Here is a 12,903-nt window from a genome sequence, read left to right as displayed (position 1 = left end):
GATTTTTCACAGTCACTCAAGTGTAAGTGACGTTACGTTGATATCTCTGACACTGAGACAGAAAACATTGATCTCTTTCTTCTTCATAGGCATTTATATTCCAAACTAGAGGCCTGGTGCATGAAATTCGTGTACAGGGGTGTGTGTCCCTCAGCCCAGCCTGCACCCGCTCCAATCTGGGACCCCTCGAGGGATGTCCGACTGCCCGTTTAGGCCCAATCCTCCCAGTAGGATCGGGCCTAAACGGGCAGTCGGACATCCCTCTCACAATCCAGGACTGCTGGCTCCCAACTGCTCGCCTGCCTGCCTTCCTGATTGCCCCTAACCACTTCTGCCTGCCGGCCTGATTGATGCCTAACTGCTCCCCTGCCAGCCTGTTTGCCCCTAACTGCCCTCCCCTGCAGGCCTGGTCACCCCTAACTGCCCTTCCCTGCAGGCCCGGTCGCCCCCAACTTCCCTCCTCTGTCAGCCTGGTCACCCCTAACTGCCATCCCCTGCAGGTCTGCTCCCCCCAACTGCCCTCCCCTGCAGGCCTGGGTCCCCCCCAACTGCCCTTCCCTGCAGGCCCGGTTGCCCCCAACTTCCCTCCTCTGCCAGCCTGGTCACCCCTAACTGCCCTCCCTGCAGGCTTGATCACCCCCAACTGCCCTCCCTTGCAGGCCTGGTCCCTCCCAACTGCCCTCCCCTTCTGGCCGTCTTGTGGTGGCCATCTTGTATCCACATGAGGGCAGCCATCTTTGACCACTTGGGGGCAGCCATCTTGTGTGTTGAAGTGATGGTCAATTTGCATATTACTCTTTTATTACATAGGATTATTGTGCCATTTATTTTTTGTTAGACTATAGAATATGCCATGCAGTTTATGCTATATTTGTTCTTTTACTTCATGGTGCTTGATACCCTTCATTTAATGGATTCTCACAGGAAGTTTGTTAGTTCCTGTTTGATTGGCAAACGAGGCATGGAGAAAATAGGAGACATGAATAATCAAAGCTGCGCACAGGGCAATTCCAAGTCTGATACCCTGATCTTATGATTAACAGTCAGGTGCTCCCTCCACTGGCCTGAATTGGTTCAGGTGTTTGATTCTGCAGCCTGAAGGTGAAACTTAAGTCAGCATCAGGTTCAGCCTGGATGTGTACAGATGACTAATTTAGTGCTGTTGATACTGAGAAACAGGACCTAAATTTTTCTTGACTTGAACTGAACCCTTTGGAATAAGTAAAATTGTTTCCTAGAGCACTAAATGTACTAGATAATTCTGGGAAGCCACTCCTAGATGTATTTTTAATCCATAGTGTAACTCTTTTGGGGGCATAATGCATCATATATATATATATTTAAATCAAAATGATTAGTCAGAGGATGAGTCTTTCCATCGTTGGCGCAGAATGACACATAGGCAAGTCTCTGAGCCACTTGGACTATTTCTTCTGCAGATACTACCTTTCCCCTGGGGGACACTATCTCAGATTGTTCAGAATTAGAGATAAATGAGAATAAAGGATAAATGCAAGCCAGTGTTGAGTGGTATTGCTTGCACTGTTTAAGTAGTATGTTTTTATTCTTTTGAGAAATAGTCTGCGAATGGATGTCTTCTACTTCAATTATTTTCTCTTGCATTTAGCATCATTTATTGATATTTATTTATTTCAGAGATGAAGGGAGAGAAAGAGAGAGATAGAAACATCAATGATGAGAGAGAATCATTGATCGGCTGCCTCCTGCACGCCCCACACTGGGCATCAAGCCTGCAACCCTGTCATGTGCCCTGACCGGGAATCAAACCTCGACCTCCTAGTTCATAGGTCAACTCAACTGAGCCATGCCAGCTGGGCTAGCATCATTTATTGATAAAAGTGCATGTCCATTATTAGAACTATGTGCCAAGGAGAGAAGGGAAAAGGACAGTTTCTTTCACGTGAGAATAGTTTTTGTTTTAATTTTATCAAACTTCATGTATTTACCCTCTGTAGGACTCAGTTCTTTTATCATATCATCTTCCTCTCTACCCCCCATGATTTCATGGTCCCGATAGTGACATCTTTTGTCAGGCCAGTGCTTTTGCCTGACATGTTCTGTATGTCCTGGTGTTAGGCCATGAAAGATGGGATATCATACCGTCTTTTCCGGCATATAAGACGACTGGGCGTATAGAAGATTTTCCTGGGTTAAAAAGTCGTCTTATGCTGAAACCAGTTTGGCTCAGTGGATAGAGCGTCGGCCTGCGGACTCAAGGGTCCCAGGTTCGATTCTGGTCAAGGGCATGTACCTTGGTTGTGGGCACATCCCCATCGATGTTTCTCTCTCATCGATGTTTCTAACTATCTCTCTCCCTTCCTCTCTGTAAAAAATCAATAAAATATATATTTTTAAAATGTCATCTTATACGCCGGAAAATATGGTAGATTATGTGTTGGGACATAAGAGTGTCGGTTGGGACATGGAGCATCAGTCCCAACACAGGGCCCCCAAGTGCTTGTGAGAATCTGCACTTGACCCTCAAGCCTGTCATAGCCCTAACAGGTATGTCTGTGTGGCAGACGTTGGTGAGTCAACGTTCGTTCAGCTGTAGCTGAGTGAAGATTAGTCCTGAATGGGTTGCGACCTCTGGGTGCTAGAGGGAAGCTGGCTTCCAAGGAAAACAAGGCTCCGTGCTGTCGTTGCAGATCGCCACAAGCGCTTAGCACAGCTGCAGCAGTCTTCCAAGAGGAACCCCCACTACCAGACCTTAGAGCGCGACCTCATTGAATTACAGGAGCAGCAGCTGTTTGAACTCTTTGTGGTAGTGTCTCTACAGAAGAAACCATCAGAAATAAGCTACATTCCCCAGGTCATTCAGCAGTTCCCTGGCAAGGTAGGTGCAAGCAGGCAGGGGGCATTCAGGAATGTTCCTGTGTCTCTGCGTGTATTTATTTCCTCTTGTTTTTTGTTGTCTCTGTCAGTTTTTAGTAGTGTGCTGTACTTCCTATAGGGTCTGGTAGATGACTCTGATGACATCTTTTTATATATACATGTTTTTTATTGATACCAGAGAGGAAGGGAGAGGGAGAGAGAGATAGAAACATCAATGATGAGAGAGAATCATGGATCAGCTGCCTCCTGCATGCCCCACACTGAGGATCGAGCCCACAACCCAGGCATGTGACCTGACCGGAAATTGAACCGTGACCTCCTGGTTCATAGGTTGATGCTCAACCACTGAGCCATGCAGGCCGAGCTCTGATGACATCCTATGTCAAGCATGAGCTGCCACCTCAAGGGGGAAAAAAGCTCATTATCCAAATTTGTTTTTTATTTTTTGCTCTATTTACTAAGTGACCTCTAGCAAGTTACAAAGCCTCAGTTTTCTCGTCCTTATTGAGGGGAATAATAAATGTGGCAGAACAGGGTAGCAGTTTAGAGCATGAATTCTAAACCAACTATCTGCATTTGCCACTTATTAGCTCTGTGACTTGGAGCAATTACATAACTGCTTTATGCCTTAGTTTCTTCATTTATAAATGGATGGAATCATAATAGTGTCCATTCCACTGAGCTGTGGTGAGGACTAAATAGCTGTCTAAGGCCCTTTGAACAGTGTCTAGCCCATAGTAAGCACCATATAGTGTTAGCCATTATTAGTGGGGGTTTAACGACATAATGTATGTGAAGTGCCATTCCTGGCAATGGTAAGCACTTGGTAAATGGTAGCTATTATTTTTTTATTGGTATCTATTATTAACAATATTATTTAGTTTGCTCTGCCTTTTTCAAAACATGATTTATTCATTTATTTCATCAAATATTTCTTAAATACCTACTGTTTGCCAATATTAGGTGCTAGGAATACAAATGAAAAATATCTTGGTTCCTGCCCGTGAACACAGGGTTTAGAACACAGACCCCAGATGTGGCCCTGAGCTTCGTGGCAGCAAATACAAAGGGAGGAACATGATCATTGCATCAGGGCTTGCAAACCGTGGCCTCTGAGCAAATTGAGACTTCAGACTTTTTTTTTTTCTATTTATGGTGTTTTTGTAAAAATAATAACAATAAATTATTTGTTGCCAATGTTTAAAAATCAAATTTCACACAAAAACCTGTGCTTCTGCTTTTTCCTGAGAAACTGGAAAGCCTACCCGCACTCAGCCTACATTCCTGAGCGGCAGGAATTGGCTGAAACTGAGTAAGCCATGGCTGGCTTCATGGGCACGTGACCAGCACAGTCACATGAGGCCCCTCCCTCAGAAGGGCCCTGTGCTGGGGATTGAATGCTCTGCAGTCCCCATTGCAATTCTTAATAATGTTGTCTTTGAATTTGTGTTTTGGAAGTGAGATCCGATGGGACAAGGAGGCAAGAGGCTACGTCTTAAATGCTTGGTTCATGCATGGTCTCACCTCTTGCCACCTCCCCAGGATGGTTCTCTACTTGTCCTCTCCCCTGTCCCCTGGTTTCCTGGACCCTGTCTGACTTCCCCCCTTCTGCCCCTACTCAGTGACTACTGCCCGCTCTGTCCCTGGCAGGGGCTTGGGCACAGGTATGGAGAGGGTCAGGATCAGGCAAGCATTGCCCCACAGCATCTCTAGGCAACGCATGGCGAGATCTTCCCTGCCTGGGCTGGCAGTGCCACTCATGTTCAGCGGCTGCCTTGGTGGGGCAAGAACTTGCACCAGCCTCAATCCAAGCACATCCCCCTGTGGAGGCTACAACCCCGTGGGGGTTGCCTAGCTGCTGTGGGTTGGAACAGTGGCCCGAGAGATGGGGAGATGCCTGGCTTAGCTTCCTCACCTCTAGTCGGGACACAGTTTCAGTTCTGCATCTGGAAACCCATCAGCTGGTGGGTCACTTGTGCACCAGATTGCAGGCCAAGACCTCTGGGTGCCAGTGATGGTTGTGAGGGTCTGCACTTGACCCCAGGATCCTTGTGCCTGAGGGCGCATGACATTAAATGGCAAATAAAAACCCTATCACAGGGTGAAAGACCACAGAAGCAGATGTTTTATATTTTATTTCATGTTTCCTGCTTTTTGAACAAGGGCCTACAGTTCACCTTGCACTGTGCTCTGCAGATTATGTAGCTGGCCCTGGTGAGAGTGATCCCTGTAAATAGGGACATTTGCTCACTCTCCAGCTTCCTCCTTGGAGCACTTCTCTCCTTTAAGTCATCTGCTCAGCCCTGTTAGGACTTTTGGTTTCTAACCTTGAGTTACATGTTTCACTAAAAAAGCTAGTGAAGCATGACTGTACTGGAATCTAAGAGACGTTTCCTGTATGGATTCTCATTTAAAAAAAAAAATTCTCAACAACATCCCTACTATAAATAAATCAATAAGTTTAATTTTTTTTTATAAAATTCCTCAGTGTAGTGTGAGGGCATGGGTTCATGGCCCTGCTTAGTAACATGGGACCATTAGAGTCTAAAGTAATGTCATCTAGATGGTCTTGAGGAATCAAATTTTCCATAAAGAGGAACTTCATCCCCCCCCCCACCCGCCTCCATTTTTGATATCTTATATTTGCAGAGAGAAATCTTGAGGTTGAACCTGTTTTCAACACAGCCTGAATTAATGGGCTCAAAACCAGATAAGGATCCAATTGACTCTGGCAGTGACTCAGGGGCGTCTCTGAGCGATTTATTTAGCATCTTTGTGCACTAGGCACCTTAAGTTAGGGACAGAAAGAGCTGGCCAAGCCCCTCTCAGTCCTATTGCAGGAAACCTTGAATGAAGATGATTGTGAATCATTTAACAATATGCTTTTCCATTTCTTAAGAACTTAATATCCAAGTGACCCAGAATGGCTGCATGTTTTGCTTTAGAAATGAAAGGATAGAGCGTTTGTATTAGTTACATGAAGGCAATATGGTAATTAGACTTATTATCTGCTTGTTTTTATACTACATTTTCAATGTCTTTTGGTTTAACTAAACTTAGACTGTCCTTTAAGTATAATACCAGACTTGCACAAAAGGGTCTTCCATGCTGAAATTTTACAGGAAGTTGCAAACCAGTAATTAGGTAGCAAAGATTACATGCTAAGGGAAATGATTATATATGGAGTGGATTCTAAAAATTTCTTTTCTGAAAAACATTCATCTGCTTTTTCAAAACATCTTTGGTTATTGATCAGAGAGTGTCTAGAGCTGACTAGGTTTTTGCTATCAGTATATTATAGAATAGATTTGTATTTATTTGATGTTCCATGTTCAGTTATCTCTCTTACATCAGATTACAGGATCTCCACAATACCTTTATGTGTAAAAATAGGATTTTTTTGTTCTCAGTAACTTTGTTCTCAATGCATCTTCAGTGGTTACTAGTCTTGGCCTTTCTGTTTCGTTAAACAGCACAAAACTATGCTGAGATGACTACTTGGTCTTATCAGAGACCTCTTTTCCCAAGACCAGGCTGAGTATTTTATTTCTATTCTCCACTTGCATAGAATATTAGTCACCTGCATTGTTATCTTTTTCAGGGTGATCATGGCTTTAAGCAATCCAAAGACACTGAAGAGAGGCTCAAAGTTATCCCCAAATTTTGTTTTCCTGATTCGAAGGACTGGGCTCCAACCTCAGAACTCAAGAGGTAAATAGGCTACTTTATCTGGTTTCTATTTGTTGGAACCACAAACATAGAATCAGACAGAGTGCTTGAGAAGTGGGAGAGCCAGCAGTGAAGCGGTGTGGACTGTGGCAGGTCAAGGAGGCAGTCGGGGGGAAAGGAAGAAACAGAATTAGAACATTTCCTCTTGGGACTCAGGAAAAAACCACACGGAATAATGTCAGTGTCCAAGGGAAAACAAGTGTGAGAGTCTCTCCACTTTGCCAGTCCTGGCAGAGAAAAAGTTCCACTTCACATGCAACCAGAAATGCCACCAAGTGGATAGAAAAGGAAAAGCCGACCTTAGGGACTACAAACAGGTCAAACAGAGCAATGCATCTGTTTCTCCGAGTTGATAGAAGAAGCCACAGTCCAGATTGTATGCGCCACTGTGGGAGGCTCCCGTGTGGGACATGTAGAATGTTGAGAGGGGAGATATAAAGAATTTCTTCCCAATATCTAGAGAAAAACACCATATTTAATTAATAAATCATCATTATGCGTGCATCCTGCTTGTAAGTCGGTAACTGCTTTGTTCAAAACTGTAATTCTTGATCATGCCATTTTGACTGGAAGGGTGGTTATGTGAACCATGTCACATGCCGCTGACCTGCTGGAAGACAGCCTCAGCTGTTGCCTAAGGAGCCCTGCCCTTCCACCTCCAACTGCCTCCAGACTAAGCCGCTGTCTCCCATAACCAGTTTAGCCTGATTGCCACTCTCATCGCTGCACCATCAATCCTGAGGCTTTTGTGCTGGCAGTTACACTTCCAACCACACAGCCCCTTCTTCCTCTTGCCCTGGCTGCTCCATGGTCGGTTCCCCCGCCCCCATCACACCCCGCCCAGACAAGTTATGTGTGTTTATTCTAGAACTAGAAATTCGTGCACTGGTAGGGTCGCTAGCGCTGCTGCCGGGGGCTCCCACCCTTCCCCTGGCCGGTCCCGCCCCCTGGTCGAACTCCCAGATGAACTCCTGGTTGAGGGGACAATTTGCATACTACGCTTTTATTATATAGGATATTCGGAAAATACAGAGAAGTAAATAAAAAGCAGAAATTAGAAGTTATTGGCATTCTGGTTACTCAGAGATAATCACTGTAACTATTTTGGCATATTCCCTTCCAATCTTTAATTTTGGCCTTATAAGGACACATGTACTTACTGTTCAAATTTGGACTTTTTCATAAATGAACTCACTTCTTAGCATCTTCAAGTCTACTTTTCATAAATTATCTCTGCATATATTTTCTCTATGTTTCTAATGAGGAATTGGTGATTTTCCTATGGACAGTATCTTTAATTTTTACATATTAAGGATACCATCCTTTGCCTATCACTATATGGCCTCTCATAACTAAATAAAAGAATTTTTGAAGGGAAAAATAGTTTATCACAATCACAGCTTTTTGATATGCTTGACTAAATTGGACATTCAACAAAAGGAAAACAGGCTTGATGGATAACTAGACTGGATAAATAGAAAGTAAAAGGAGGCAATAGCATCAACAATTCGTCCTCTACCTATTCTCTCACTCCAGTGCAAGACAGGACATTCCCAAGGCCCTGGCTTTCTCCCTCGGGAGCAGTGTGACTTGCACTAAATATAATATTAATCCCTCCTCTTACAGTCACTGCTGTTAGACTAATTGTCAATTGTTTGTTCTATGAGGAATGTCAAACAATTGCTTGGATCTCAAACTAGTTCCTGTTTTTGTTTTTGTTTTCAGTGAGACGTTCTCCTTTGTCTTAACTGGTGAAGATGGGAGCCGATGGTTTGGTTACTGTAAGAAGCTTTTGGTAAGTTGCAGACTTGTGCTACAGGCAGGGTTGGTCAAGGAGCAATAGAGTCACACTAGGAATTTCAGAAACGCTATCTCCCGATGAGTTTGAGGGTTACTCAATGATCTGTGTGTTGCCCTAGCTGGTTTGGCTCAGTGGATAGAGCATTGACCTGCGGACTGAAGGGTCCCTAGTTCAATTCCAGTCAAAGGCACATGCCTGGGTTGCAGGCTCGATCCCCAGTTGGGGGCGCGCAGGAGGCAACCAATCAATGATTCTCTCTCATCATTGATGTTTCTTCTTCTTTTTTTTTTTTTTAATATATTTTATTGGTTTTTTTAAAGAGAGGAAGGGAGAGGGATAGAGAGTCAGAAACATCGATGAGAGAGAAACATCGATCAGCTGCCTCCTGCACACCTCCTACTGGGGATGTGCCCACAACCAAGGTACATGCCCTTGACCGGAATTGAACCTGGGACCCTTCAGTCCGTAGGCTGACGCTCTATCCACTGAGCCAAACCGGTTAGGGCATCAATGATGTTTCTATCTCTCTCTCCCTCGCTCTTCCTCTCTGAAATCAATAAAAACATATATTTTTTAAAATGATATGTGTTAAAGAAGCTATGTTAGCTTTCAACAGTAAGAGCAAGATTGGGGTTAGCCACAAAGAACTTTAGAATAAAAGGGTGTGGATTTATTTTATTTGTAGCCACAGAGTACTTTAGAATAAAAGGGTGTGGATTTATTTTATTTGTAGGTTTGTAATAGAGAAAGAAACCACTGACACAGTGGCTGCATCAGTCTGGGTATATTTGAGCCAATCCAGGGCTCTGAGTTACTTTCTTCTTGCTTAAACGTCCCCACTAAACCTGGAATAATTATGCTATCATATTTTAGCATTTTCCCATCTTTCAGTGTTCACTGAGGATGAGAACCTTGATTTCTACTCTGTATTAAAGAGTATTAAGAGAGTGTTAATAGTCCAAATTAGTAAAAACTTACGTTGCTTAATTTTTGCCTTGTTGTGTGTTTTTCTTTTAGCCAGAAGGCAAAGGAAAGCGACTCCCTGAGGTTTACTGCATGGTCAGTCGCCTAGGCTGCTTCAACCTTTTCTCAAAGGTGAGTGGAGAATACTATGGAAAGTGGCATTCTCGCTGAGCTCTGAGTAAGTTTGGTTTCCCATGACGTAGAGTTCCCACTAGTAGGTTAGAGCCACAGGTTTGAAGGCTTAAATCTCTAATCCAGATGCTCTGGCCCTGCCCCTTATCTTGGTTTGCTAAACCTCTCAGCTTAAAGGAGAACATAGCCTGAAGCTAACTTGTCTCATTTTCCCTGCCGACCCCAAACTGCAGGAAATAAAAAGGGGCTCATCTTCTAAAAATAAGTTGATTTATTTTAATAACTTTTCTTGGGGATACAAAGATACCCCCAAGAGATATAATGCCTTTAATGAAGGCAGATAATGCTGAAGCTTATTTTTTTTTAATCTGTTGGTGTTATTTTTAAATTTGGGGGCTGAGTTTGTCAGCTCGTTAATAGGATTCATTATGTCTTTTGACGGAGTTCCTAATAAAAGAACATATTGTGTGTGCGTAGATTTTGGACGAAGTAGAGAAGAGAAGAGAAATGTCTCCAGCTCTGGTTTACCCCTTCATGCGAAGTGTCATGGAAGCTCCTTTCCCGGCCCCTGGACGCACGATCACAGTGAAGAGCTACCTCCCTGGGGCTGGAGACGGGGTAAGTTTGCTCATTTTGAAAAGGTTTGATAGTTGCCAACAAGCAGGCCTGACAGTAGGAGGCAGTTTCCAGAAGCCTCGGGGTATAGTTTTCCCTTCTTGGTAAGGAAGGTGAACGGTACAGAACGTTTTAGTCTCACAAAGCACCGGAGAAATATCCAGTTGAGCTGCTTCTCAATGACAATTTCAGTCATTACAATAAATTGTGATAAATGAAGATTATACTACTACTTGAGGTTCAATGCATGAAGATTCGTGCAAGAATAGGCCTTCCTTCCCCTGGCTGCCAGCATCGCCTTCGCTCCGGCCCAGAGACACCTTTCCACCTTCACTCCGGCCCGAAGCTGCCTTCCGCCTCTCACCTTGTCGTGTCAATTTGCATATTCCCTCCTTATTGGCTGTGGGCACCGTCATCTTTGTCGCGGAGTTACAGTCAATTTATATATCCCATCTTTATTATATAGGATTGGCAGTGAGATAAAGGATTTTACCAGAAATTCACAAAATTACAAAGGTGTTCAGTCTTGGGATTAGACTAGACAGCTTTACAAACTCTTTGTAGCAGGCCCTTTTCTTGAATTTGACCTGTAAAAGAATGACAGGATCCATTAGGCCTGTCATTAGCATTGCATCAGCTCCCCTGATTCAGATTCTTGCATTGCAGTCGGTTGAACTCTGCCGACCACTGGATTCCCGGCTGGAACATGTGGACTTTGAATGTCTCTTTAAGTGCCTGAGCGTGTGTCATCTCATTCGGGTCTGTGCGTCTCTCCTTTTGGAGCGAAGGGTAATCTTTGTAGCCAACAGCCTAAGGTGAGAAATAAGTAAGTTATGTTACTTCCTACTGGTGTTTTATGGATTTTGACCATTTTAAAATTTGGGCATATTAAAAAAAAACTGTAGGATCTCAATCAGTTACCTAATGCTGTAGTGACATGGACAATTCTAAATAGTAAATACTCCAAAACCTATTTGTACTAAGCTATACCGGTGACTTTTGGGTGTTGCAATTCATTTACCTTTCTAAATGTATTTTTGCTTAAGCTGTTAAAAATTGGTACTGCTTTTCTATGTACACACCAATTTTTATCAATATAAATTGGAAGTTCCAGACTTTCAGAAAATTAAGTTAAAATTTTAAAGAAAATGTTAAAAATTAATGAGTAATCACAGAATTGCTCATCTATGCTCACGAACTGGCATCGGTTGGTAATTCTGACATAACATCTGCAGTGTCCTCCATGGGATGTTCTGTGTGTGACACCATTTGCTTTCTCCTCTGGCCAGCACCCTGTCAAAATGTGGCCATGCTGTGGTCGCCACACTGTATCCATTTACCTGGCAGCACACCTACATCCCCGTCCTGCCAGCGTCTATGATCGACATCGTGTGCTCACCTACTCCGTTCCTTATTGGCATCCTGTCTTGCTCCTTACCACAGCTCCAGGACCTGCCCATTGAAGAGGTGAGAGGGGAGCAGTGCCTATGGAAAGACTGGTGCGCTGACAGTGAAAAAAAGTGATCTTTAAGAGTGATGGAGTTGTCATTAATACTAACACATAATTATTCTTACTGCATTATGCTATCATATTTTTTATCTTTTTACTACAATGAGAAAAATTCTACAGTATACCTGAATCTATGGTACACATATATCTTATTTACAATAGTGAACTATGGACTCATTGTGTTATTTTGAAGGTTAGATCTTTTTTTATTATTATTGATTTCAGAGAAGAAGGGAGAGGGAGAGAGAGATAGAAACATCAATGATGAGAGAATCATTGATTGGCTTCCTCCTGCACACCCCACACTGGGGATTGAGCCCGCAACCTGGGCATGTGCCCTTGAATGGAATCGAACCCAGGACCCTTCAGCCCGCAGGCTGACACTATCCACTGAGCCAAAACGGCTAGGGCAGGTCTTTTTTTTTTTTAAGTCAAACATAAAAACTACTCTGGGTTAACTTAAAAATTATTTCAAATATAACACACATGTAGATGAGTGCCCAAAACAAAATGCACAGCTCAGTGAATTTTCACAATGTTGCTTATGCAACTAACACTGAATAGAGTGGGAACATTGCAGCAATGGAAACACTGCCAGCCTCCCTCCCTCTTCCCAGAAGTCCCCTCATGCCTCCTTCTAGTCACTGTTCCCTTCCCCACCCCCCACAGAAAGTAGCCACTGTCTTGACTTTTGTGGTGTTTATGTACTTGTTTTACTTCATAGTTTTACATCTAGACATGTACCCCTAAGTAATATAGTTCAGTTTTGCCTGATTTTAAGTTTGATATAAATGAATTTATTGTATGTATGTATATATATATTGAATGGCTTCTTTTGATAGCATTATGTCTATAAGATTCATCCATGTTGATGAATTTAATAGTAATTTGATCATTCTTATTGTGTGTAGTATTCCATTGTGTGAATGTGCCACAGTTTTCTTATCCATCCTACCATTGTTGGATATTTGAGTTGTTTCCAGTTTGGGGTTATTATGAACAATGCTGCTGTAAATATTTTTGTATTTGACCCTGGGTATATATATATGTGCATGCAGTTCTATGGGTTTATACTTGAAAGTGGAGTTGCTGGGTTATAGGGTAATCATATCTTTAACTTTAGTAAATAAAGTCCATACTGTTTTCCAAAATAGTTGTGGCAAGCTAAACTCCCTCCAGCAGTGTATAAGAGTTCCTATTGCTCCACGTCCTCACCAACAATACTTGTCATCATCAGTTTGTGTAATTTAGCCTCTCTGGTGGGTGTGTAGTGGTATTCTCACTGTGGTTTAATTTG

At 43.0% G+C, this 12,903-nt stretch overlaps 1 protein-coding gene across 2 annotated transcripts in view; it reads left to right on the top strand.

Moving 5' to 3' along the window:
• DENND2C (DENN domain containing 2C) overlaps positions 1-12,903 on the top strand; it is a 52,099-nt gene that overhangs the window by 28,918 nt on the left and 10,278 nt on the right. For both annotated transcript variants that reach the window (XM_079760496.1, XM_079760497.1), the window contains 7 exons: positions 2,670-2,857; positions 6,458-6,567; positions 8,311-8,380; positions 9,404-9,481; positions 9,959-10,099; positions 10,763-10,911; positions 11,386-11,563. In XM_079760496.1, the coding sequence (XP_079616622.1) occupies positions 2,670-2,857; positions 6,458-6,567; positions 8,311-8,380; positions 9,404-9,481; positions 9,959-10,099; positions 10,763-10,911; positions 11,386-11,563 (914 nt within the window). The remainder of the gene's footprint in view (positions 1-2,669; positions 2,858-6,457; positions 6,568-8,310; positions 8,381-9,403; positions 9,482-9,958; positions 10,100-10,762; positions 10,912-11,385; positions 11,564-12,903) is intronic.

The sequence above is a fragment of the Cnephaeus nilssonii genome (assembly GCF_951640355.1).
Source record: "Cnephaeus nilssonii genome assembly, chromosome: 21".
Taxonomy (NCBI): Eukaryota; Metazoa; Chordata; class Mammalia; order Chiroptera; family Vespertilionidae; genus Cnephaeus; species Cnephaeus nilssonii.
The sequence above is the reverse complement of the archived record's forward strand: the minus strand, read 5'-3'. Positions and strand labels throughout refer to the sequence as shown.